The 26,896-nt window shown below is 46.5% G+C and overlaps 1 protein-coding gene across 1 annotated transcript in view; it reads right to left on the reverse strand.

The window, feature by feature from the left end:
• The window catches only part of NAPRT (nicotinate phosphoribosyltransferase), a 1,537,890-nt gene that overhangs the window by 748,968 nt on the left and 762,026 nt on the right, over positions 1-26,896 (reverse strand). The window contains exon 8 of the mRNA XM_069621760.1: positions 18,209-18,293. Within this exon, the coding sequence (XP_069477861.1) occupies positions 18,209-18,293 (85 nt within the window). The remainder of the gene's footprint in view (positions 1-18,208; positions 18,294-26,896) is intronic.

Genomic DNA, 26,896 nt, shown 5'->3' on the forward strand with positions numbered 1-26,896 from the left:
GTACCGCGCTGTCTCCATTGACGGGCCAAATAAAAAATGACGCTGCCACATCAGTAGCTGCATACTGCGATAGAAACTTATGTAAGAGATCAGAAAGAAACGCATGAACTGGGCAAGTGCCTCCTTCATCGCAAACGGCACTGAAACTCGTGTAACATGCTGTGCAATATTCCCTGCACAATGAACTACAATAATGTCGTCATGATTGCGTATCACACACACAAACCAAAATAAGGCACTTCATTGTACCTAGTCCATAGCACTACACATGTACATCAGATTGGTAAATGTGTAGCGAGTTCACAGTGTTTTGCATTCACTTTTACTGAATGTATATACCCTAAAATCTGCACGCTGTACCTCGAAAAACACACATCCATAACGGCACCTTCTGCATTTCTGTGAACAAATACACAGTGCAGCTCCGTCGGTCCGTACACACCACACCCACAAACTTTATTGCCCAATTCCGTAACCTCTGCAAGGCCATTTCGATGGGCGTCATCTACAAAAGGGGTGTATGAACCACATGCCAGCCTGCAACTATTTGTGCTGCACATACGTGGGAGTGGGGGAATAACTGTGCCAGGGGAGCGCACGTCGTTGGTTGTGGTAGCTATTAAAAGAACCTTGTTCCTTATTTTTTTGAAAGGTGCTTCCCTAGAAACACTTTCTTTGCGGTTTTCATATGTGAATGTGTGCTTTCAACTTCAGCTCACATTCTTACAGTAGGGTCTTCAGTGCATCCTGTAGATTGTGCACAAACATTTCATTGACACTGGCCGACAAAGACATGCCATTTCCTTTGAAAAGGTGTAGGTATCGGGAACCAATGTTCTCATTCTCATAGGAGAACATCCCAGCAGCACTCAAAGTCACACATTCTTCTGTTGATGAGACCCCTTCTGACTTCTGGCCGGTGACCGGAAGCATTGGAGTAATGCCAGGCAATTCTCAGCAGTATACATGAGAAAAGCAACTTGGCAGTAGGAAAAATGCGCTGCACTGCTTTCATCAAAATCTTCAGTTGACTGAACACACGGTAACAAGGCATGGAACCCAAAAAAGAAGCCTCCAAAGTGTACGACCACAACATGTACAGTTGCCAAAGAGGCCACGTATGGACATTCTAGAAACAGTCCGCCGAAACAGTACAAGTCTTCTTGGAGGGTATACACGCACAGATTGTCCACAAAGTAATCACCCACAACGAAAACTGTGCGTCTTGCCATGTTTGCCAGCCGAAGTGCACACAGTTCTGGAAAAGTGAATGCCTCCCTTTCCTGGGATGCACACCCAGAGCACCTGATTGGCCAAAGGCCATAGTCCCATTTCCATTGGCCAACATGATGGAAAGGGCGAAATGTGTCACGTGCCTTTCTCCAATCACTGCGAGGGAGGTGCCCCTGCGAAGCAGGTGGACTCCTCCTCCCTATTGGTGCTCTTTTCTGTAATGTACACTCTGACCACCTCATTGGCCAAAGGGTATAGTCCCATTTCTATTGGCCAGCATGCTCACAAACACATAATATGGCACATGCCTTTCTCCAAGTACCACCATGGCCGCGCCCCATTGAAGCCGGAGGAGTCCTTCTTCCTATTGGCGTGCATTCCTCTGACGCACACTCTGAGCAGCAGATGAGAGGGCAATCGCTACAGTCCCATTTCCATAGGACAGCATTATGAGGAGCGTCAAATGTGACACGTGCGGTCCCCCAAGTAAGTCGAGGGCCGGTCCCCAGTGCAGCAGGAGTCCCTCTTCGTATTGCCGCACATCCTAAGCAAGTCATTGGACAATCCCCACAGTTCCATTTTCGGGGCCGCCACCCGCAAAATCCCTGCATGTGACTTTCATGCTGCATGCGGTCGTGGGGGAATAACTTGCAACAAGGTCAGGGGGAGTCCGTAGTAAGCGGCGACTCTTAAAAGAAAAGTGTTTTTTTTGTGTAGATCCTTCTACAAAAACACCTTTTTTGTCTGTTTTCAGTAGCTTTTGTGTTTTCTTCTACGCACATTACTTCAGTAAACTCTTCACTGCATCCTGTAGACGAGCAAACAAAATTGCTTTGCCAATGGATGACAACTAAATGCTGTTTTCTTGGAACTACTCTGCATGTCCACAAGTAATTAAGTCATTGTGGCCGAAGACCATTCCACGAGCAGACAAAAAAGTGTACATGCTTCTGGTCCTGAGACACCTTCCTTCGTCTGGCTCGGAACAAAATTCATGAGCAGTAGGCCATACTCTTTGCGGTGTTATAGATGAGAAAAGCACCTTGGGGATGGCCAAAAGCATCCTCACGACATCCAGCAACCTCCTCAGTCTACGGGACAAATGTAAGCAAGGCAGGTAACCATGGAAACGTGGCAAGATCTTTGCAAAGTGCATGCATATCGACGAAATGGCACTCATTCACAGCGTTCCACAATGCGTCCACTCCTTCCAAACCAAAATGGCCGATAAAAGGGATCACCTACAGGCAACATAATATGTTTCGCCATGTCAGCCACCCTCAGTACGCAGAGTATAATGTGCAACCGTTTCACCTCCCCTTCCTGTTAACCACACCCACTCTACCTGATTGGCTAATCCCCACACTACCATGGCAATTGGGCAAGGTGGTGTAAAGGGCAGATTTTGCCACGTGCACCTCCCAAAATTGTGCGTGGGCCGCACCCCTGTAAAACTGGAACAGTCCCCTTCCCTTTGCACTATCGTCTCTTAAGTTCTACTTCATTAGGTTACTGGTAAATAGGCACAAACGGAGCCACCAATCGTATTAAAGCCGCCATCATCGAACAGTGTCACTGCTGTGCAACACTTGAAATGCACCGTTACACATTTACAGTACAAATGTCATACCATTCCAAAGCACGTCCACTACAAAGTTCAATGAAAGCATGCATGATTTCTCCATCCGCATACATCCACATAGCCACCCAGGATGTGGCACATGCCATCCGCAAAGTACTGCGTAATCCACTACCTTTTCGTGATAGGTGCGGGAAGGGGTGGTAAACAATATGAAACTAGGCAGGGGATTCAGTCTTTCAATGTATATGTATAAAGTTTTTTTTTTTTTTAACATGTGTGCAAGCAAATTTTGTTGGTGTTTTCTCTTTATATGCATTTCTTTTTTTTTTTTTTTATTAATAGTTGATTTGGTCGCGATCAATCGAGACCTTTCAACTTTAAAAGCAAGTGACAAATCATATATGCATTTCTGTTTGCCTTTATTCCAAATTTTACAGCATTCTGGTCGATGCTTCCTGCACAGTGTGAAAGAAAACAGCATTGCCAATGGCGCTCAAATAAATGCCATTTCTACAGAACCACTGCATATCTTGCAACCTCATGATCTCATAGTGGGTGGAGAACATGCCAGCATTCAGTATAAACTGACACATAAATCTGTTTATAACACACCTTCCGACCGCTGGCTGGGGACAAATTACACCGCTATGGACCCGCACTAATCTTGGTGTTATGCATGAGAAAACCACCTTGGCAGTAGGGAAAATACGCATCACTGCGGTCAGCAACCTCATCAGTAGACGGATTAATCGTCCACACGACATGTAACCCAAGCGTGCACTTCCATAGTGCACCATGACACCGTCCACATTCGTGACGAACGTCACACATCTGTAAAGCCGAACCATCCCACCGAAACTGCAGTCACCCTGACAGGCCCAGAAAGCGTCCACTCCTTCGAAAATTACCAGCAACGCCTCTTCGCACGCAAAACCTGTGAAGATGGCACACAAAGGTATAACTGACGATAAGCACTGTGCGTCTCTCCATGTCGAGCACCCTCACGACACAGCATTGTGATGAAATGGTACCGCCCCTTCCTATGAACCACGCCCTATACTGCTAATTGCCTATTTCCCACAATTCCATTTCCATCCTGCTCATAATGGGAGGATGTGCACGTGTGCTTTCCCATCTACAGTGAGGGCCATGGCCCAGTAAAACTCGGACAATACTTCTTCCCTTTGCACGGTCACTTTTTGCAGCATTCCCCAATTGGTGCTGTCACATTTCACAACACGCATGCACCACGCATGCCACAATCACATACAAAACCTCTGCATTGCACACTGTCATTATTATACACCACTCCTTATTTACCGTTAAACACTCAGCACACGTTCCGTTTGATTGCACAGCCCTTCCACCAGAAACTTCTGCTAAGGAATCAACTACTGCAGCCTCCACAAACATCCTAACACCTTTGGCTATGCACACAACATTGCAACCCTTTCCACACCCACCGCAACACTACACATCCAAACAAGCAACCATGTGGGCACCTAACATTATACACAAACGTTACATACGTAGTGCCAGTTCTACTCATCTTCCCCAAACCATAAAACATCCATTTACGAAAGCGTGTTGCACTTAGCAGAAGCCACAAACATAGCGCAGCCTGCATCACCCCTACGCACTACCATTTGCACAAAACTGACCATAAGGTAAATTCTCACGCATGCTGAGAGGGTGGAAGCTACTGTACAGTAAAAGCGTGTTCTTATCTGTGGGATTTTTATACAGAGTTATCCACAAGGTGTTGTTAGGTCTCTTAAAGATAATAAGGTCTAAGAATGGAATCTTTTCTATGTATGACATAGTGAATCTTATGGTCGGGGCTTGCTGGTTTAGCCAAGTAATGAAGTTAATCAAATTCTCTTCTTGGCCCTTTCATACCATAAAAATATCATCTATATATCGGTACCACGCACCGATCTTGTTCAAGAAATGGTTGGTTGCAGCATAGACGATACGTTCCTCGTACTGGTCCATGCAAAGATTGGCAAGGTCGGGGGCAAAAGTTGCCCCCATACTAGTTCCTTGTATTCGTTGGTAAAACTTTTTTTCAAACAAGAAAAGATTCTTTGTCAGTGCCAGTCTGATGCATTCAATGATGAAATTCGAGGGTACCGTACGGTCTTCTCTTTTTTCCAAATATAGATGCATGACTTCCAAACATTCATTTTGTGGGATGTTCGTGTAGAGTGCTTCCACATCAAGTGTAACTAGGATATCTGTCCTATCGATGGAGATTTGGTCAGTGATGTGTATCATAGCAGTAGTACCCTGGATATAGGAACACATCTGGGTTATGAAGGGCCTTTAGGAAAGAGTCAGCATAGCTAGAGAGGGGTTCTAACAGTGACCCAATTGCAGACACAATGGGTCTGCCCGGAGGTGTTAAAGCATTTTTATGCACCTTCGAAAGTATGTAGAAGGCTGGAGTAATGGGGTTTGGTTCAGTCAAGAATGCCAATTCATCTTTGCAGATCCACTCTTGGTCTATTGCATGTCTCATAAGACTGGCTATTTCCTCCGTAAGTACCGCCGTTGGGTTCCCCGGTAGTCTTCTATAGGATTTAATATCTCCTAGTTGTTTATGGACTTTCTGTTCATATGCTGCTGTGTCCCAGAGCACAATGCCTCCGCCTTTGTCGGCGGGTTTGATCTCAAGTTGCCTCAGGGCAGTGCGTTCTTCACTCGACAGGTTGTCCCTGTGTTGGTTTTTAGTTTTAAATAGATTTCGAATATCCCGCTGGATCCTATTTTCAAATTTAAGTATTTCTGGTGACACCATCATAGTAGATGGCAGGAAGTTCGAGGGTAGTTTAAGACCCGATGTGTTGTGTTGTTCTGGGTTCCCTCTTTTGGCATTACGGAAGAAGTACTTCAGTCTTATTGTTCTGCAGAAGTTCTTAATTTCAATTTCCGTATCGAAGGAGTTTGCAATTTTCGTCAGAACAAATGAGAGGCCCTTGCTTAGTACACTGGTTTCAGTAGAACCGAGACAGTGTGAACTCAAATTGAAGATTGGAATTACCAATTCGTCTGTGGGGGTTGCCACTGGCGGGTGCGCATATTGTGGTTGCCCCACTGCTTGGTCCTGCCTCGTCTGGCTTGGCCCCGAAAAAAAGGAAACGCTGGTAAACCTCCTGGTGCGGTGATTCCTCCACTGGTTGATGGTTGTCCAGAGGTGGAGTCAGAGTCACTGCTGTTCTAGGAGTTCAAAAAAGTCACATATTTGTTCTTTCTGGGTCTGTTATTTAGAGGACCTCTAGAGTAATTAGGGTTGGTGTTTTGTTGTTGAAAAAACCCTTGTACTAAATATGGATATGTTACTTCCTCTTTATAGTTGAGAATATCTTTTTTCAACTTCCAGACCTTTTTTTCTAATGTAAAAGTTTTGAACTTTTTCATTTCCTCCTCAATTTTTTCCAATAAGATTTTTGTCTCAGGAATGGCATCATTAACTATTTCACAGTACAGAATAAACAATTGAGGCAAAGTGGCCACGCCGAAAGATGAATCTAGACTCCCACACATAGAAAAAAGCTATGCAGGTAGCAGGTCAGTAGGGTGCTGGGTGCTTGAATTGCTTTTGAAAAAATATGGTCACTTAAACTATAGGCTTTTAGCAGTGTGCTATTTGTATTTGTTTGTAGGCAGTACATGCTGATCGCATGATTGCCTTGTCTTTGTCTGTGTATTGGACTACACATTGAAAAACGAACAGCGTCCTGAAGAAGGAGATAGACTACACATTTTATATCAAGATACATCAGTTGTGGTGTTTGTCTTTTCTCCCGAAACACAATTTGGTGTAGACGTTCCATGATATTAGAAAGGATGTCATGTTTTCTAAAATCACCTTGATACTAACATCACAACTGCCGGAATAGATAACATTAGAGTCCGACTTGCAAACTAGGTGCTTTTCATTACATCTTAGGAAAATGTACAAGACCGAGGTCTTGACCAAAACTGTGAAACATGTTGCGAGAATGCTGATTTATGATTATTTGTGTCTTTGTGCTTTGTTGTTTTAGCCAGACTACTAGTATATGACTTTGTCAGATGGTCGTTTTAACGATTTGAAAATGTATTAAAGATGGTTTTTTGCTAATACCTATGTTCACGTGATCTATGCAAACTAAGTGTATATATTAATCACTTACGAGCACTCATCTTTCTAACAGTGTGTAGGGAAGTTGGGAAGCAAGTGGTATACCGTTTGCTTATGTTTAGCAAATATACGCTGGAAGACTAAATCCCCTGCCTACTTTCATATTGTTTGACACCCGCCAACCCCCCCCCACCTTCACTATCACAAAAAGGTAGTGGATTAATTGGTACTTTCAGGATGGCATGTGCCACATTCTGGGTGGCCATGTGCATGTATGCGGATGGAGAAATCGTGCATACTTCCATTGAACTTCGTAGTGGACGTGCTTTGGAATGGCACATTTGTACTATGAATGTGTAACAGTACATTTCAAGAGTTGCACAGCAGTGACAGTGTTCGATGATGGTGCCTTTAATGCGATTGGTGGATCTGTGTGTGCCTGTTTACTAGTATAACCTAATGGGGTACAGCTGCAGAGAAAATGGTGGTAAGGGAAGGACGACTATTCCAGTTTTACAGGGGTTAGGCCCAAAGCGCTACTTTGGGAGGTGCACGTGGCAAAATCTGCCCTTTACACCACCTTGCCCAATTGCCATGGCAGTTGGAGATTAGCCAATAAAGTAGAGTGGGTATGGTTAACAGGAAGGAGATGTGAAACAGTTGCACATTATACTGTGCTTACTGAGGGTGGCTGACATGGTGAAACGTATTGCGTTGCCTGTAGGTGCTCCCTTTGCAATAGATGCGCACAACTGTGCTCTGCAAAGAAACTTGGGCAGCAATTTTGGTTTGGAAGGAGTGGACGCATTGTGGAACGCTGTGTATGAGTGCCATGTTGTCGATGTGCATGCACTTTGCAAAGACCTTGCCACGTTTCCAGTAGTAGATGTTATCGTAATTTCTTACTGCGGCATGTATATGGGTTACCTGCCTTCCTTACATTTGTCCCGTAGACTGAGGAGGTTGCAGGGTGTCGTGAGGACGAATTTTCCCACCAGCAAGGTCCTTCTCTCATCTACATTACCGCGAAGAGCATGGCCTACTGCTAATGGATGTTGTGCTGAGCCACAGAAAGGAAGGTATAACATCAACAGAAGCATTTACACTTTTTTGTCCGCTCGTGGAATGTTCTTCTGCAACAGTGACCTTATTACTCGTGGACATGCAGAGTGATTCCAAGAAAATGGCATTTTGTTGTCCTCAATTGGCAAAGCAGTTTCGTTTGCTCGTCTACAGGATGCAGTGAAAAGTTTACTGAACGAATGTGCGTAGAAGAAAACTCAAAAGCTTCTGAAAACAGACAAAAAGGTGTTTTTGTATAAGGAAAAAAAAAAAAGACTCTTTTAAGAGTCTCCCCTTAGTACGAACTCCCTCTACCTTGAATGCAAGTTATTTCCCCACGGCCGCACGCAGCACGAACGTCACAGGCAGGGATCCCAACAAGTCTCTAATGCCTTCATCAGGCTGCCCAGACTATTTTTTAGCACTCCCTGGACCTGGTGGCAGCATATCTGGCCGGTACAGGGTGCGAGACGACCTACGGAGTGGGCTGGTCTGCTGCCCTCCTCGACGAGGATGGTGTGGCCGCCTGCTCAAATTGGGTTGCCGGACGTTCCGACTCCATGGCATCGGCTATGCGGCTGAGTACCTGCTTCAGGGCGGATACCTCCTCGCACAGGCGGCTAGTATTCTCCGCAAATATCTTGCCAATGGAGGCGGTGTTGTCTGATTGTCTTGCCTAGAGAGGCGATTTTCTCCCGCCACTCCTGCCTTGCCTGGGCGTTGTCCTCCACGAACTGCCGCACAAGGGCAGTCAGCTGCGGCCCTGCGGGTGCACCTGTGGAGGTGGACGGGGCCTGGGTGTCATGCTCGGCCTCACCGCTCTCCACTATGGGACTAATAGCCCCTTGAATTAACTCCCTCCCCCCCTCCCCCCGAGACTGCTCAGGGGTAGTGCCGTGGTCTGACTCAAGTGATGTAATTTGTGGGGATGTCAGTGGACTAGGCATGTGGGGCAGTTCTGAGGAATCGTCCTCCACGGGCACCCATACCTCTTCCTGTGCCTCCTCCACAGCCTAGGGTGCTGTGGCTGCCACCTCCCCAGCCAGACTGGACTCTGCCGAGTGTGGAGCCTCGGCTGTTTCCTGTGGCTGTGCAACTGGTGTTGTTGCTTCCTCTTCAACGGCCCTTGGCAGCACCGGTTCCCTGGCAACCTGAGGTATTTTCACTGGTGGTGCACGGCGGGCCTTGGGTTGGCCCTTCAAGGTTGAAGGCCAGTTGGCCTCATCCCGGGCCCTCTTGCGGGGTGTGGTTTTCTGTGGGGTTGAGTTCTGGGCATCGCTGTCATGGTCTGTGGGGTTCGAAGAGAGGGACGGCATGAGTGATGTTTTGATAGGCATCATACATACATTTGTACAATTGATCATCCCCACAATCGAGGGTAATAGGCATTTGAGTTTGGATGATCACGTCGTTTGATACATGGGTGGGTGATGCAGGCATATGCCGGGGTCACTCATGTTGGGCAAGACCTATGGTATGTGACATGCATATTTGTTGGGGCCTGCATGCAGTGTGACTTATGGCATTTAAATTTTGTGTGGTATGTGTCAGGTACGGCATAGCCTTGCTGCAGGCATCTGCATGTGTCTGTGATGCGTCCGACAACTTTGCTGGGAGTGTGTGTGTGTTGGGCCATGGCTTGCCTCTTTGGACAGAAACATTGGTTGACTTTCATCAGACTCTGCATTACAGTGTTTTCTAAGGACGCTCACCTCCATCCGCAGGTGATGTGGCGCCACACTCCATGTCTCCGACACCTTCTATCCCCTCAATGCCAATCAGGCTGGCACAGATGTCCTCCCAATCACGACAGCTTGATGGGGGAGCTGGCTCCTCCGCCTGTTGCCATTGTCTGGCTCCTGTTGGCAGATGGTATGTTCCGTACTCGCAGCCGCAAGTCGTCCCAACGCTTCCTGCAGTCTTTTATGGTGCGTGGGGTGTTCCCGACTGCGCTCACTTTCTGCACCACAAGTGCCCAGATCTCCTTTTTTTGAATGATAGCCTCCCTTTTCATGCTCTGGGCGAACACGATGTCAGAATGTTCCTGCAGGGTCCCAGCTAGCATCTCCAACTCGTCTTTGTTGAAGCGCTCCTTGCGCTGGCAGGAGGAGCCCTTCTTAATAGCCTTTGGCATTGTGGTGTTTTGGATGATGATTTTCCACGAACAGCAGTGTCCGACAGGTCCTGTGTGCTGAGTATAGTAATGGATTGTGTTTTTAAAGATAACCGCCATGCTCCTTCCCGTTCCTGTTCGATGACGCTACTTCCGGTTCCACTTATTTACGGTGACCGTTATCAGCGGTCACCGCTAATAGTGATGACCGCTAATAGCGGTGGCCGGTAATGCCGCATTGGTTCATGCAGGTAGTGCAATCTGCGCTATGCATGATGTCGCTGAGGGCATTTTTCATGCCTTTAACGGCATGCCGGTAATGCCCTGACCTGCATGGCGCAAAGCTCGTGCCTGCGAAGTCGTAATAGCCCTCTATTAGTGGGCTCTTGACTACACGGACACGCTATTTGCGCCATGCCAGTAAGGACAGTTACCTCCAACCTCGGAATGACCCCCAGTGTCGTTTCTGAAAGGGAGTAGCACAGCTGGATACATTTGACTATCCATTTAGAGATGTCACCGTTAGAGACGCAATCTACTTCTCTGCCTGTAGCTACGGAGATGAACAGTTGATCTGTCTTTCTTAGCGGTCTGGTCTTGTCTACGTAGTAGAGGACCGCTCTTCTCACATCTAGTGTGTGTAGTTTCACCTCAGCAGAGCTTTTGGGTTCTTGGGAAAAGGCTGGTAGCTCAATGGACTGGTTAACATGGAATTTGGAAATAAATTTAGGTGAGAACCTAGGGTGAGTTCGTAGAACCAGTTTATCCTTATGTACAGTAAAGAAAGGATCCTGCACTGACAGAGCCTGAATTTCACTGACCCTTCTTATGGATGTAAAGGCTACTAAGAAGGCAGTCTTATAAGTCAGGTGTTTGAGACTAGCTTTATGCATTGGTTCAAAGGAGGAGCCCATGAGTTTAGCAAGCAACCACATTAAGGTCCCATCCTGGTGGTGGGTTGGAAATTGGAGGGTGGAGTCTTTTCACCCCTTCCATAAAGGCTTTAACAACTGCCACTTTCCACCATGACACCTTGTTATGGGAGGTGGTGTAGGCTGACAGCGCCGCCAGGTGTACCTTGAGAGAATTAAATACCAACCCTGCGTCCAGCAGGTGAAGCATGTAGGTGACAATATTGGAAGGAGTGCAATCAACTGGGTGGACTTGTTTATTCTGGCACCAAATAACAAAGCGTTTCCACTTATCAAAGTAACAGTGCCTTGTGTTAGTTTTTTTTTAATTCTTTTAAGATATCCATACATCTCTGTGGTAAATTGAGATGGCCAAACTCTATGACTTCAGGAGCCATGCTGCCAAGTTCATTGAGTTGGGTTGAGGATGCACTGTTTGTCCTTCGTGCTGGGAGAGTAGGTTGTACCAGCACAGGAGTCTGATGGGTTCGCACACCGCCAGTTTGCGCAAGTGTGGGAACCACGGTTGTCTCACCCACATAGGAGCAACTAGGATGAGTGTCATCGATTCCCTGTGTATCTTGTTGACCACCTTCCTCATCAGAGGGGTTGGTGGAAAAGCGTAGGCAAACATCCCTGACAAGTTCCTCCATAGAGCGTTCCCCTTGGAGCCTGGCTGGGGGAACCTGGATGCGAATTCTGGGCATTGTCTGTTTTCACTTGTGGCAAATAGGTCTCTAGTGGGGAAACCCCACTGAGAGAAGAGATCTTATACGACTTCTTCGTGTAGATGCCATTCTTGTTCTTCTGGGAGGAGATCTCTGCTCAAAGCGTCCGCTAGTGAATTGAGATCCCCTAGAACATGTTGAGATGACAGGTAAATGTTCCGTCTGAGTGCCCATATCCACATTTTCTGGGCAAGCCTGGGCAGATTTGGCGAATGAGTGCCCCCTCGTTTGTTTATGCAAAACATTGCTGTTGTGCTGTCTGTTAGGATCTGCACCGACAGGATGGATAGGTGGGGTTCGAACGCCCGAAGCGCTCTGAAGACTGCCAGAAGTTCTAGCAGGTTGATGTGATTCTGAGCCAGTGTGTGAGACCAGAGACCCTGAGCTGTGTGGTGAAGGAGGTGTGCTCCCCACCCTGACAGGGACGTGTCTGTTGTGACTATGTCCTGTATTTCTGGATCGTAAAAGGGTTTCCCCATTGAAAGATTTTCTCTTGTCCACCAGCGAAGACTCTGTACTAGTGTTGGCGAAACAACCACTAGATCGTCCCACTGACCACTTCCCTGAGACCACTGTTTCGCCAGCCATTCCTGCATGGGACGCATGCGCAGGCGCGCGTGGCGAACCAGGTAAATGCATGATGCCATCATGCCTAGTAAACACATCGCTTGCGCATCCTTATCTGGCGACCGGACTGATATTGAGGAATTTGCAGTAACAGACTCCGAATTCTTTCTTCTGATGGAAAGTCCAACCTCTCTTTGGTGTCTAGGACAGCTCCTAGGAACTGTTTGGAGGTGCTTGGCACCAGGCTTGATTTTTGTATCATTTATTGAGAAGCCAAATTGAAAGAGGAGGTTGATTGTTCTTTGAATATTGGATCTGGAAATTACGGGGGTTTCCCCTGTGATGAGCCAGTCGCCCAGGTTTGGGTACACTGGGATTGCCTCCCTGTGTAGGTGCGCCGCCACCACCGCCAGTACTTTGGTGAATACCCTTGGAGCCGAGGCTATACCGAAGGGCAGCACTTTGAACTGGTAGTGCTGGTTGTCTAACTTGAAACGCAAGAATCTTCTGTGCGCTGGGAACATGGAAATATGAAAATAGGCATCTTTCATATCCAATGTTGCCATCTAATCTCCTCTTCTTAGTAGGGGGATTACTTCCTGGAGTGTAGTCATGCGAAATTTTTGAGGCTAGACATACTTGCGGGGCGGGGCGTAAGTCTAATACTGGGCGCATTGTTAGATTTTTTTTGGCACAAGGAAGTAAGTTGAATAAATACCCTTGTTTACCTGGTTGCCCGGGACGAGTTCTATCGCGTCCTTTGCAAGAAGAATGACAATCTCCTCGAGGAGGATTCTTTGGTGCTTCAGGGAGTGTATTTTCTGTCTTGGAGGATGGTCGAGGGGACTCTCCAATAGTTCGATACAGATCCCTTCCCATGCCTGGGTGAAGGTGGAAATGCAGCACCCTACTGGGGATGCATGGGAAGGGACCCGGAGCAGAACATCACTGTTTGTTGGGAGGCGTAGCACCTCTACCTGGGCTGCCTCTCCCCCTACCACGACCCCTCTTTTGACCTCTGGCGAAACCCTGGGTAGCTTGTTGGTTGCCGCCTCATGATGTTCCTTGGTTCAGAAAGTAATGGGACCCTCTCTGGGAATTTTGGCTGCGAGAGCGACGAAAATTATTATTTCCCCGCTGGTTAGTGGGTTTATTAGTTAGTTGGCTAAGGGATTTTAAGGTGTCATATTCGTCCTTAGCCATTTTAACGGCTTCCTCCAGTGCTTTTCCAAACAGGACGTTTGTTTCCACCGGCATGTCAACGAGGGTGGCTTGGGTCTCGGGTTTAAACCCCAACTGCCTCAGCCAAGCGTGTCTCTTGATTACTGTGCTTTCTGCAATAAGCCTCGTCATGACCCTTACCCCTGGCCCTCACTGGCAAGTCAGCCTTCCAGTTAGGGCCAGGTCAAAGGACTTAAAACCTCATCCAAGACCCTCTTGGAGTCAGTCCTGGCGCCTTTGGCGCCAGGCTCATAGCCATCATGAAGGCCAACATTAGAATGGGACTATTTACTTGGGACTATTTAACTTGGGGGGCTTCGGCCAACATGAAGGCACACACATAGCTCAGTTACAAGGAACTGAGCTATGCGATCTAGTCTTTTGGGTGCTGTAGGCCTGGGACTACTTTACCTGGACTACTTAGGGTGTGGCAGGCCTGGGACTAATATACCTGGACTACTTTACCTGAGACTATTTAAACCGCACCCAAACAGCAGAACATGCTTCGCGTTATTCTGATGTGGGCAGGGTAACGCTCACTGTGTCCAGTTCTTAGATGCCAGCTTACCTGAAACAAAGGACCTGCAGAGAGAGAAAGAGCACTACGAAACTTACCTGGAACAGTATCCTGTCTTCAATCCATCGCCGACTTCAGTTCCTCTCACCTGAAGGTTTTGAACTCCATCATCCGGCACTGCATGCATCCTGGAATACCATAACCTGGAAAGAGGACAAAGAAAGACAGCATTAGTAAGCGGTTACTCACGTTTCCTCCCGATCGAAGAAAGCCACACAATTCTTACCTGGGTAGTCATCTCCACGTCAGTATCATCGCTGGAACATTACGGCGCTCAGCGAGGAATATCGCGACCTGCAAGAAGAGAAAAGACACAGGTTAGCAATATAAAAGGCGAAACAGCGCTGCGCATTACTCACCGGACAACATTGCGCACACCGCGCTTTCGCCTACCGCCCCATGCTCATCTTCAAACTGCATGATACCACCAAAATACCTTGCCATACCTAAAAGGAAAGAAGCAAGACATTATTATTTGAACTAATAGGAACATAAGAACTGCATATAAAGACTGTAAAGCAGCAAACCTACGGAGTCGCAGCAGGCCTGGATTCCCACAGGGGGGCTTGCACCAGTGAAGCAACCTGGTCACTGCTCTCCCCCACATCTACGCGCCCCTGCCACGAGGAGCAGGACGGAGAATCCACCTTTTACAATATTAAGGTCAGTGGCCTTTAACTTTTCTAAGGACTTGGGGTGTTTCTCCTTCTGAACCTCATGTTCAGAGGCTTTTTTATGGTGTTTATCCCCTTCCCATGTGTAGAGGAATGTTTTCCTGGCCCCTTTGACTTTCCTGAATCTTTCGACGCCTGCATCGAGATTCGGAGGTGGGATCACGAGATTCGGGAGTCTTAGAAGAAGGACATTGGATCTCGGAAGCAGGCGTCGAACGAACTGCCGGAGTAGTCTTTGAATGTGCTGCTTGGGGGTAGAGGTCGGACTTGTCTTCCGACGACCATACCTCTGTGACTTTAGGTAATGTGGCACTCTTAACAAGCGATCGTAGACGGTTGCTGTATGTCATGGGGCGACCGTGACCTGGAACGCCGAGAGGACATCGATTCTGCGGACCGCTCACTCTGTGCCTTCTTCTGCCGATCACTCGACACGCGTGTCGAATCTCGCGTGGGGTTACTGTGTTTAGAGGAAGAGGTGTGGGTATCGCTCTTGCCGCCGAGTGTTGTCCCCATAACTGCCCTGCGGGACAGTACTCCTAGGTCGGGGGCTTGCGCTTGGGTTCCCTTACGACACCCCTGTGCCCTCGCTGTCCGATACGGTGGCGCTGCTGCCATCACTGAAGGAACCCACAACGTCCATGGCCTAGAGTTGCCTGGCGTAGTGGGCCCAATGTTTGGTTGAGCGGTCCTTAAGTGTCATGGCTTTGAAGAGCTTACAAGCTCTACAGTTCGCCTCAGGGAGGTCCGTTGGAAGACACAGGTTACAGGTGTTATGTTTATCTACCCAGGGGAACTTACGGTTGCACTTGGGGCAGAATTTAAATGGAGTACTCTCCATATGTCAATATCTGGCAGCGGGCGGGTATATGTAAGAAAAAGGAGTGTGTGTTAGTATGTCCACCCCCCACTCTCCCTACTTGCAGGGCCGAGACCAGTGGCCTTCCGAGGCCCAAAGTCCGTCGTGTAGTCTCGACGGTTGTTCATCCTTGGTCTCAAGTACTGGCGTCGATCTTCGACGTGGGATTTGAGAACAGGGATTTTTTAATAAATATGATAAATGGCTGAAAGCCAGGGAACTCCGCAACTATGCTTCTGACAAGTATGGCGGAAAAAAACAATTTGAGGGTCCTACACGCGTGAGGGATCATGGGTGCAGTGCTAGCTGAGGTAGCTCAGCTAGCAGCCAAACGTGAAGGCTGAGGGAGCTTAAGTTTATATGATTGATATAGCTATTAGCCTGATGATGTACATGTTGTCTGAAATGCATTGACATTTTTAGCATTTTGGCATTGGCCGCTTACTGTGGTAATTTGTTTACAGAAATACAGCTTTTTTTTTTACCAGTAAAGAGAGTTGGTGTTATCTCTATCAATGAACAGTAAATACATGAAAATTGCATCAAAAGCACCATTTAATGATTCTCTAGCCGCCGGGCTAGACAAAGGGTGTGCAACCAGCACCATTGGCTCTTTAGCCTAGAACCACATATTGCTACTTTTCCAATGCTCCATGCGAAGGCATTTTTTTGAATGGGTACCCCAGGCTTGATTGACCTATCTAGTGAAAGTTTACTTATCAGATAAGATTTAAAACAAAGCGGTCCCGCTCACCCACGCTGTTAGAGTAATTCCTGCCATTTTGGTAGCTTTCTAGAATTGCACTATGCACTTTGATGTTCAAATGTTATCTTGTTGCTAAAATGTTGGTTTTAATTGCATGATGCTATCTTGAAGTTGTTTTAGGACTGTACTATGCACTTGATGATGGAATGATCTATTACTACTGAATTGATTCATTATCTTTTCTTTTTCGCTTTCTTTTCTATGCTATTGTATGCTGGATTTAATTTTAGTATGATATATTGTGAAATTTTTTAATAAACCAAACCACAAATAAAAAAAATAAAAAAGGATATCCAACCTAATCTACTTAATCTACCTACACTTCTTAACTACACTGAAGTTGGTTTGGATCAATGAAAAAAAAAAGTGTTTTGTGTCCTCTTGGGAGGATAGCTCAGCGGCAACATGCTCTCCTTGGAAGCAAGACGACACGAAGCAACACAGATTTGAGTCGCGCGTCCGCGCTTAGAAACCTCTGGGTATTAAGCGTGTTATAAATAACCTATCATATCATATCATAGATCATCCTAAAACCCCAGTATTTTATGTATTACCAAAAATACATAAGCGTCTTATAAAACCACTAGGCAGGCCTATTGTAGCTGCCACAAATGGTATACTACATCCCTTGGGGGTATATATTGATAATTGGATAAGGATGTTCAATGGTAAAAAAAAATATTTGTTTAAGGTGGGGCCCGCTTTACCCTTTCTTTCATTGAACATGATGAAAGGCAAGGTCCAAGAGGGACCTTTTGTGGACCGGACCTAGGGATCTGAAAAAAGTGAAAGTCCAGAAAGGACCTGTTGAGAATTATGAGAAAGCCAAGGTGCAGGAGGGATCCGATTAGAATACTAAGAATCTTATGGTCCAGGAGGGACAGCATTTTACAAGAAGCAGGAATACTGGAGGGCAGGGAGAAGCCTAGCAATGGTGATAGTCAACTCAGACAAGCTTGTTGAGAAAGCCGAGATACATTGTGAGAGGGCCTAAAAAGAAGGGTAAAAGTAGAGAGGCTGAAAGAAAGACAAGACTGTTAGTAGCTCTTGAAGGAGCATTGCCAGAAACATTTATTTGTTTGGTTTTGACTAGCTTGCGGATGGACCTATGAGACTAGGAATATGACTATTTGACTGGCCACATTTTGAAACATTTGCTTTATTAGCTTAGGGAAGCTAGGAGGCTAAAAGGCTCATTAAGGTTAGGTTTTTGGACTTTCGTATTGGCTACATCCCTTGGAATATTATTGGCAATCTAGGACACGAGAGGGAACACGGACTATAAAAAATAGGATTACTTTATGATTTAGAACCTGAGCGAAAAGGTGGTGAAAACCTCCAAAGAGCCACTTTTCGTCGGTCGATTCCTGAACTGTTTCACCAGTCAATCCTTGTTAGTATTAGTGAAAGCTCTAGATCATGTACGCATTAGTCCAGACCCTTCCTTATTGAGCTAATTAATAAAGTACTGCTGAACAACTTGTATTGTGTGCCCAGAATGTCCTTTCTCGGCTTTACCACAAAAAAGAATCAAGTTTAAGAAAGCCTCAAAAACAGAAGATTTTAAACAGAATCTGCTCAGCTGAAAGACTTCTGCCGAGCCTTTCACCGCTACAATTGGCTAGCTGAACACTTAATTGTTTTGCTGAGCTTGTTTATATATTTTTTGCCATGTCTGAGAGATGGGACATCTGCCCCCTTATGACATTGTACCCTAATTGACTTGCAATATGCCACTTGTAAAAAAGTGCAAAAGAATTCTGTCATACATTGGTTGTACATCGCTTACCTCTTGATTTAGCTGCAACAGGCTTCTTTCACTGATATTGTTGCTGATGCCAATAGACAATTTCAAAAATGAAGAAACCTCAAATCTAAAATCAAACAGAACATTTTTTAACATGAAAATCAGAAAAAACAGCAAGAACTGTGTCTGGATTCCAAGGCAGTCCCAATACACGTTGAGCGAAATATGTGGCCAACAATGTAAATATGTATAATTAGGCTTAGATACAGCAAGTGAAAAGCACATTTTGTAGATAGATTTGGAGACCTCTCTTTCATGATTGGTGCTACCTTCCATGTAACAGGTTTCTGGGGAGTGCGTGCAAAGGTCCACAAGAATCGTGGCACACTAATTAAAGCTAGTGAATGAGTGGATTGTGACTCCAGTTTCTAACACATTTAATGTAAAAGGCTTTTCTGGCAGAGTGAATAATGAGCATTGTGCCCATGCCTGTGTTTCTAGACCTTGGGCTAGAGTAGGAGGATGAGAGGTGGTGGGATGAGAGGGAGTTCGACAAAGTGGGAGCAGCGAGCACACAGGAGAAGGTAGGTAAGGCAAGGTAGTGAGGTGGAATAGAGTGGGTTTAAGGTTGGGTGCATGTGGACTCTACTAATCTAGTTTGAGCAAGCAGGAGTGCAGACAGCTAGCTTTGTAGGGCTGAACCACTGATAATTTTAGAGGTGCATTTTAGATGGGACATCTCATACTACCAGCTAGGTGTACGTGGGAGAATAATTAGTTGAGATGGACTTGATATGTGCTCGAACAGGCAAATGTAGTTTAGAGCATGGATGGATTGGATGAGCTTAAGCTTCCCCCAATCCACACACCCCTCCTATACCGGAAATATTATAATAATTACGTTTTTTATACAGTGCCAGGGCACCATCATAGTAGTCTCAAAGCGTGTTAACCTTGTCAGAATTAAGGTGCACTTAGTCCAGCGGGACCTTTTTCAGCTTTGGATGCATTGACCGGAAAAAGAAGCGATGTGTAGATGTAAGAGCTGGTGCAGAGCATTAGAAGTTGTGTAAGGAGGTGATCGATAGGTGGAGAGTGCTGTATATTGGTGCTTGAGGGGCTCGAAATGTGCTCTGGCTATCCTAGTATATTGTGAGTATGGTTGACCAGGGTTCTAGATAGTGGGTTACCAAGGCATATGCACTCCATTTAAGTCTAACAGGGCTAACCAGTGTGCCGCACCTCATGGCCATCTTAACGGTTTTTAGGGCCGGGGCAGAGCTAGGCTTGCTCCCTCACCCCCAGAAACCAAGTCTGTCCCAAATGATTGAAATTTAAGGATTGCATGCCTCTAGTCATATTCAAAAATAGGAATACAGGCAACTTTTCCAGAAATAGGCTTTATTTACTGGAACTGATAATATAAAGGCACAGGCGGAAGGGTAAGGAATGCAGCACACCCGTCATCTGTCCTTGTAGTCTTGTAACAAATACAGTGTAAGGAAGGCAACAGTACAGAATACAAGACAAGAAACGCAAGTTCAAAAACCTTTATTAAATAATGGCTAGGGTTGGAGCAATTCCTAACTGGCCCTGAACCTAACATGGGAGTAATCTCGACCATGAAATAAAAGGAAACCAGTTCCTGTCAGTATTAGTCAAAACAAAGTGGCCTATACTAACAAAAAAACCTAACCTTGCCCTCCTTCTTATACAACAAATGTGTATAGGAAAATAAAGAAATAAATGTATTTGCAAATGCAATGTCAGAATGGCTTAAATAATAGTTCTCTTCCCCATGTTTAATAGCAGAGGGGTTTTGAGAGTTCAAATGGAACGGTGGCTGGCACAGTCTCATCAAGTATAACACACTCTGGCTTGCCGGATCAGCTCAATACTTCCATCAGTCTTTCAAGCTTCCTTAGCCATAGCACCAATACACAGTTCAATTCTCTGAGTGTCTCTAAACACAAGTTCATGCTGGCTTCCCACCGTCGGGCTCGAGCTTGCACAGGCTTCCCTCAGTCGGGCTCGGGCCTAGAATGCTTAACCACAAGTTCTCACAGGCTTCCCTCAGTCGAGCTCAAGCCCGAGCCTGCAATGTTACCTCTTTAATCACCACTTGAGGATCCCTTCCCCAAACCTTCAAACCTTCTTAGCACTCTCTGTTCTAAAGGATGCGTGAATCTAGGACTTACAAAAATGTAAGGATTTAGCTCAGACCTTTACTTGACCAATTCGATGTTTCCCAGAACAAACTTCCAATTAAAGAAAAATGTGTTCAACTTTTCCTGTCAGGCCCCTTGGCCCCTTTCACAATGTTTGTTATTCACCAAACTCTTCCTGCAGCCTTTCCCCGGCTTCTCACTACAACATACGTGTGGTTTTCGCTGTTTGTTTCCTTCTAGTGGCTCGCTGTATACTTTGTCAAAATTAAATAACTATGCTATGAGGTAACGTTCACTTTGAAGTCTTTCTCCTCATTCCCCACACAACTGTCTCTCTCACCACTCACTGGTCGTGTGTTCCGAGTTCTTTGTCAGCAGCGCCTCTCGTTTTCCTCGATGGCTGTTGCTGCTTCCGCCGGTTGCCTCCCCAACCTTGCTTCACCGTCGGGGGGGAAGCGGGCTGCTCTTCGAGCACCTGGCCGTAAGCGTGTCCCTCTGCTCGACACGCCGGCCCGCTTGCAGAGAGGTCCGCGAAGGGACAACCTGGACTTTCTCTCGAGATCCCTCTCGCACGGGATCTAATCACTCGGGATCTCCGTTGCACAATCTTCATGCTCGCCCGTTCGGTTGCTCCTCATTTCTTCAGCTCTGCAATGTCGGTTCAGTCTGGTCTCAAGCCTCAAGCAGCCTCTCAACAAAAATGTATCTAATTCTGGACTCCACGTCCCACAATACCTCATTCTTATTTTGCTCCTACTTTGCCAGCTCCCCTAAACAGCATACTGGCAGTTTTGGGAGCAGTAGGCTTTCTCAAGGGGATTTTCCGGAGGTCAGTGTCTCACCACCTGCCCCTCAGAGGCCTGGGCATCAGTATCTTACCCAGGGCAGGCGATCTGGCTTGGGCACTGCCAGGTAACCCCAGCTTCCCCTGGTTTGGCTACCTGGGGTCACAGCTCCCTCGCCACACTGCAGCCTCCCCTGTACTCACAGGCTCAGTGTCTTTGGAGTCCTTCCAGGCTCTCCAGGATCCCTCCAACTGGTGTTCGATCCTTCTGGCCTTTGTGCAGCATCCAGCATCCCCAGCACACTCAAAGTGTGCATGGCTGTTCCACCTTTTATACTTGCTGAGAGAGTCAACAGGAGTCAGGTGCGAGTGGTTGCCCAGCCCTGCCTGACTCTTCCTTTTCCTTGTTAAAAGGACAAAATGGAGTGCCCATAGGTATCTAGTGACCATTGGTTCCTATTGGTAATCTTCATAGCTCCAACCTGACTCTTCTTGGTCTCAGTCTTTAGGCAGTCAAGTGGGGAAATGGGATTATGGGAGTTGTAGTGTCCCCTAAAATGGGGTAGGTCCCCATCAGAAGGGGGAACATCCTGTCCCATCTCTAGACTGTCCCTCCTCAGTCTTCGAGGACCCTTTACCCAGATACTTCTCCTTTGATAGTCCACCTCCATGGTCTGAACGAGGGAGTTTAATGGAGTTAAGGGGGAAAAAGCCCATAGGTTTTTCACATAGCCTTCCCCAATTCCATTTGGACGAAACTGCTTTACAGTAGAACCTCAAAGGGAAACTGATGGTACTTGGTTCCTGGCCCTTTTAATGTTCAACTGGAAAGCAGTGGGTTTGTGAGGCCAGAGAATATCGCATAACTCTTGGGTTAGACCCCTTCAAAAAATGCTGTTCCTTTTTAAAAGTCCCTTTGGTATTCCTTTGAGCCACCCTCGAAGCCCACTGATCAAATTGGGGTAAATTAGTCCCTAGGATTAATTGGGTTGCTAGTTTGGGGATGACTGCCATGGTTAGATACAAATCACTTTCAAAGATGGTAACATGGACTTGTGTTAGGGGATGGCTTTCCTCATGGCCGTGGACACAAATGGTGTTCTTCCTTCCTGCTTTCTTCCATCCTTTGGAAAGTAGGACAGAATGTATCGCGCATTTCTTCCTGCCACTGTCCAACTGGGCCTATACAGTTCTTTCTCCTATAAGGACTGGGATTTGAAAGGTAGTTTTATCCCCAGTATAGAAGAAGGTACTAGCTTTTCTTGGGATTTTCTTTTTTCTTTGGGAGCGTGGGTTCTTATGTTTCTTTTCTCTCTCACCTGGTGTTTCAGTCGGTTGGATATACAAAATACTAGCACAGGGTGATTCAATTGTATACTTTCTGCTTTGTTTGTCCTGATTAGGGCTGTAGCATAAGGTGGTAGTAGGACGTATTTCATTAATGGGGCAGTACTGTTCCCTATGACCTGCCTCCTGACAGAAAAGAGACAGTTTAATGTCAGGACTAATGATTACTGGGTCCCCCTGATCTGATAGATGAGATTTCTGATCACAGTACCTAGACTCGTAAATTAACTGAGAGTGGCAAACGTACAACCTCTGAAAACATACATGCGAGTTCGTAAAATTCTTGTCATGTAACAGTAACAATCAACAAACCATAATACATTAAGTCGACACATAGTATTAGATACGTTTTCTCATCGTGCATTCACTGGGTCCAAGTAGTTTTTCACAGATATTCAAGGAATGGTTCCCATATGTCCTTGGGTCTGCAGCTGGATGTAATCAACGATATGTAGCCCTCCTCCCATTAATTAGCATAAGTCATTTCCCTGAACCACTCTGAAACATCAGGGGCAGATTTGGATTTGCAGTGTTTCAATATGCTTTTTTTGGTGATCAGACAACCCAAATTGAAAAAAGCCGCCAAATCTTCACAGTCACCTTCCCTATGTCCCCAAGCAAGTATTTGGGTGGAGAAAGTGAAGGAGGGATATCTGTGATATTATGCAGGGCTTCGGCTACTGAGCCCCAGAATAAGGCGATCCGTGGACAGCAACAGTACATATGTAAAGAATCTGAAGTAGGTGCACCGCATTTCATGTTTTCGCCACTGATTGTTGGGGTGAACTTTGCTACTTGTGCCGGAGTGTAATGTAGTTTGTTTAGTACCTTAAATTGTATCAATCTAAACCAGGCATTGAGGGAAACCTCTTGTCAGCCGGCACCATCGCAACCACTGTTCATCATTTATTGTCATACCCAAATCCTTTTCCCATTTCCCTTTGGAGTTGTGGATGGGAGTTTGATTTTCCTGACACGCTTTATACAACCTGGATACCAGTCTCCTAGTTTCTCTACTGGTAACTACCATCCCCTATGGTTTGCAAACATTGGGTTCGAGAGGGAACGAGAGCCTGCGACTTCAGACCGCTGTTCCCATTCTAAAGCATTGAAGTGTTCTTATGGGGTTCTCACCTAATTTAGCCTTAAAGTCTTCATGTGTTAAAAAGGCCCCATATGGAAAGAGATGTAGCGTTAGGGCCTCGCCAAGATCCCATGTGCTTTGAATGACTTGGTCAAACATCGGGGGGAGACCAGGACACCTCCGAAGGGGGGAGTGCTCTACAGTACGTCACCACTGCGAGTTTCCTACACAATCTTGCCCACACATTTACTGTTGCACGAACGGGATCAAATGTGCAAGTGTCCGCATGCAGATTCGCAAGAATGATAGATTTTAAATTTGAGGGGGAGGCACTGTATGTCTTTAAGGCCATGTGTGGCGGGCAGTCCGAGTAGAATACCAATAGCTTGCGTACTGTGCCTGGAAGTCGACGTAATAGAGTTTGAAGATGGGGGCCTGGAGGCCGCCTTGTTCGAAAGGTCTGGACAGTCCCCCCCAGCTCATTTGTGGAACCCCAGTACACCAAGTGTAAATGATTGCCATGGAGCGGAATTTAATGAAGAAGGTTCCAGACAGGAATATTGTTAATATAGTACAACAGTTTAGGAACAACAATAATTTTCAGCATTGGGAGCCTCCGATATATTGAGACGGGAATCTAGCTTACAGACTGAGTTTGTCTGCCAGTACTGCCAGATATGCCTCATGGTTATCTGCCAATAAAGACCACTGTGAGCGGGAAACTAGTGTGCCAAATATTTAAATTTGTGCAGAGCCCATCTGAAACCCTTAAGATCAGCCAGGACATGAGTGGCATTGGTCAGCGGGAACAACTCCGACTTTGACTCATTAATGCAGTACCCAGAGTATGTTGAGAAAGCGTGGACCTCTTCCAACAATGGTGCAAGGTTTTGTATTTGGTTTCTTATATATAGCAGTGTGTCATCCGCGTAGAGAGATATAATCTGTGATGGACCAGCCAGGGTTGTTGCTAGGTCTGAAAAAGATCCGGGGCTACACTAATGTCGGGATTGCCGGGACCCGGGGCTAGCTAGCCTTTTGGTTGTAGACCCTAAGATTCTATCCGGGGCTACACCCAAAAGACCAGGGGCTATAGCCCCCTAAACCACCCCCCCAGCAACGCCTCTGGGACCAGCTATATGTAAACCCCTGTGGCTATGTTATAGCTGAATTATAGTTGGAAGAGGCTCAATCGTCAGGGCGAAGAGTAACAGGGAAAATGTGCAGCCCTGTCTTGTGCCGTGGCCCAATTGGAACAGGGGAGACAGCGTGCTGCCAGTGCAGACTCTGGCTGTGGGGCCAGCGTACAAAAGTCTAACAAACTGTACAAAGAGATCCCCAAAGCGCATCCAACAGAGCACTGCAAAAAGAAATTGCCATGAGACGGAATCAAAAGCCTTCTCGGGATCCAGCGAAGCAGCCACATGATACAGAATAGTCTACGCAAGTTAAACACTGTGGAGCGGCCGGATATGAACCAGGATTGGTCCGGGTGGACCAGGGCCGATATATAAGGTAGGACATGAGTGGACAGTAACTTGGCATACATTTTGGTGTCAGCATTGATTAATGATAAGTGTCTATATGAGGACATCTCTGAGGCCGGTCTGTTGGGTTTTAATAGTATGCTGATTACGGCTTCCGAGAGTGAGGGGGGGTAGGCAACCCAATTGGAGGGATTCCCCCCAAAACCTCAGCATCCTGGGGGCTAGGATTAGTCAGAGCTCCTTGTAAAGTTCGATACCTATACCATCGGGACCGGGTGCCTTTCCAGATGGGAGAACCATTATTGCCTCTGTAATTTCATCTAATTTGAATGGCTGATTTAGTGCTAGCTGTTCTTCCTGCGCCAACATTGGGAGTGGGATCTCATCTAGGTAGCCAGTCAACTCTGTTAAAGTGCATCTATCGGAGTTAGCATATAGAGTATTATAGTATTGATGGAATTCTGCATTAATTGCCTCAGGGTCAGTAAGGAGGGTCCCAGAAATCCCTTTGATGCTGGTGATGTGTTGCGCCCTCCTCTCAGATCTAATGGCGCCAGCAAGGAACCGGCCTGGTCTATCAGCCTCCCCATAGCGCTGCGCCTGAATGGGCTGCGCCTGAATGGGCTGATTCATCAGGTGGACTTCTCTATCCGCCAGTTCCGAAAACTTCAGCAATTTCCCTTTGATGAGACCCATTAGTGCTCTGTTGTGTGTAGTGCAATATTCAATTTGTAGCTGCTTCAAGGTGGCCTCAACGCCGTCCAGCTCCCTTCTCATTTCACGCAAGGTACCTGTGGAGATGGAAATCATCTTGCCCCATAGCCACACTTTAAACGCCTCCCAAATTTTTGAATAGCGTTGGACAGATGCCTTATTCCTATGAAACAATTCTGTGACCTCATTGCGTAGTGTCTCCAAGAATATGGATCTAGTAAACAGGAGGGGGGGGCATACGCCAGGGGGGGGTCGAGGGCCCCCGGGGCCATCCCAAACTATTGTCAACGTGACCCGCAAATGGTCTGATATGGTTCTAGGGAGAATCCTATATTCCTGCCCCCGAGCCATAAGCGTGGCCGCAACCAGCCAATAAACAATCCTGGACTGTGCATCATGCACCGATGAGTAGTACGTTAATACATGAACTCCAGGATTTTGGTCCCTCCATGCGTCAGCCAGTTCAATTTATTGCATAATATGTAAAATAGTGCGGCTCGCATTAGTCAACTTGCGTTGGGAAGCCCTAGATCGGTCAACCACACAGTTCAGGATTGAGTTAAAATCGGCTCCCGAGATTATCCGGGAGCGGCAGCCCCCTATTAGAATACCCATCACTTGGCCGTAGTATTCAGGGTCATCTAAGTTTGGGCCATAAATATTTACAATTGTTGGTCAATGCCGGCTAGTTTGCCCCAAAGGATCACATACCTCCCCTGGGGGTCTATAGTGCACTTTGTTTCCTGGCAGGGGAGCGATCGGTGTATCAGGGTCATAACCCCCCTTGCCTGCAGCGATAAATAATCGGTGTAGTACCGCTAGGGTCCCCAGCTGGGAACGAACCTTTAATTGAGTGACCCCTGGGCGTGAGTTTCTTGCAGTATTACCACAATTGGTCCATGACGGTTAAGATAAGCTGCTACCTTGCGTTACTTAATGGGGTGATTGAGGCCCCGAACATTACAGGTCAGGAATGCGATCTTGTCTCCCATAGTATCATGAATCTTTTAATTGGAAAACACAACTCACTTGCATAAACAAACAGCGTAGTACTTCAGTGTGGTGTAGAGGGACAGCCTGCGCTGTTTTTAAAAAAAGATAAGTACTTGTAAATACATCTTCAAAACATTCAAACCATTGGAACCT

This window comes from Ambystoma mexicanum, chromosome 5q, assembly GCF_040938575.1.
Source record: "Ambystoma mexicanum isolate Mex_15411 chromosome 5q, UKY_AmexF1_1, whole genome shotgun sequence".
Taxonomy (NCBI): Eukaryota; Metazoa; Chordata; class Amphibia; order Caudata; family Ambystomatidae; genus Ambystoma; species Ambystoma mexicanum.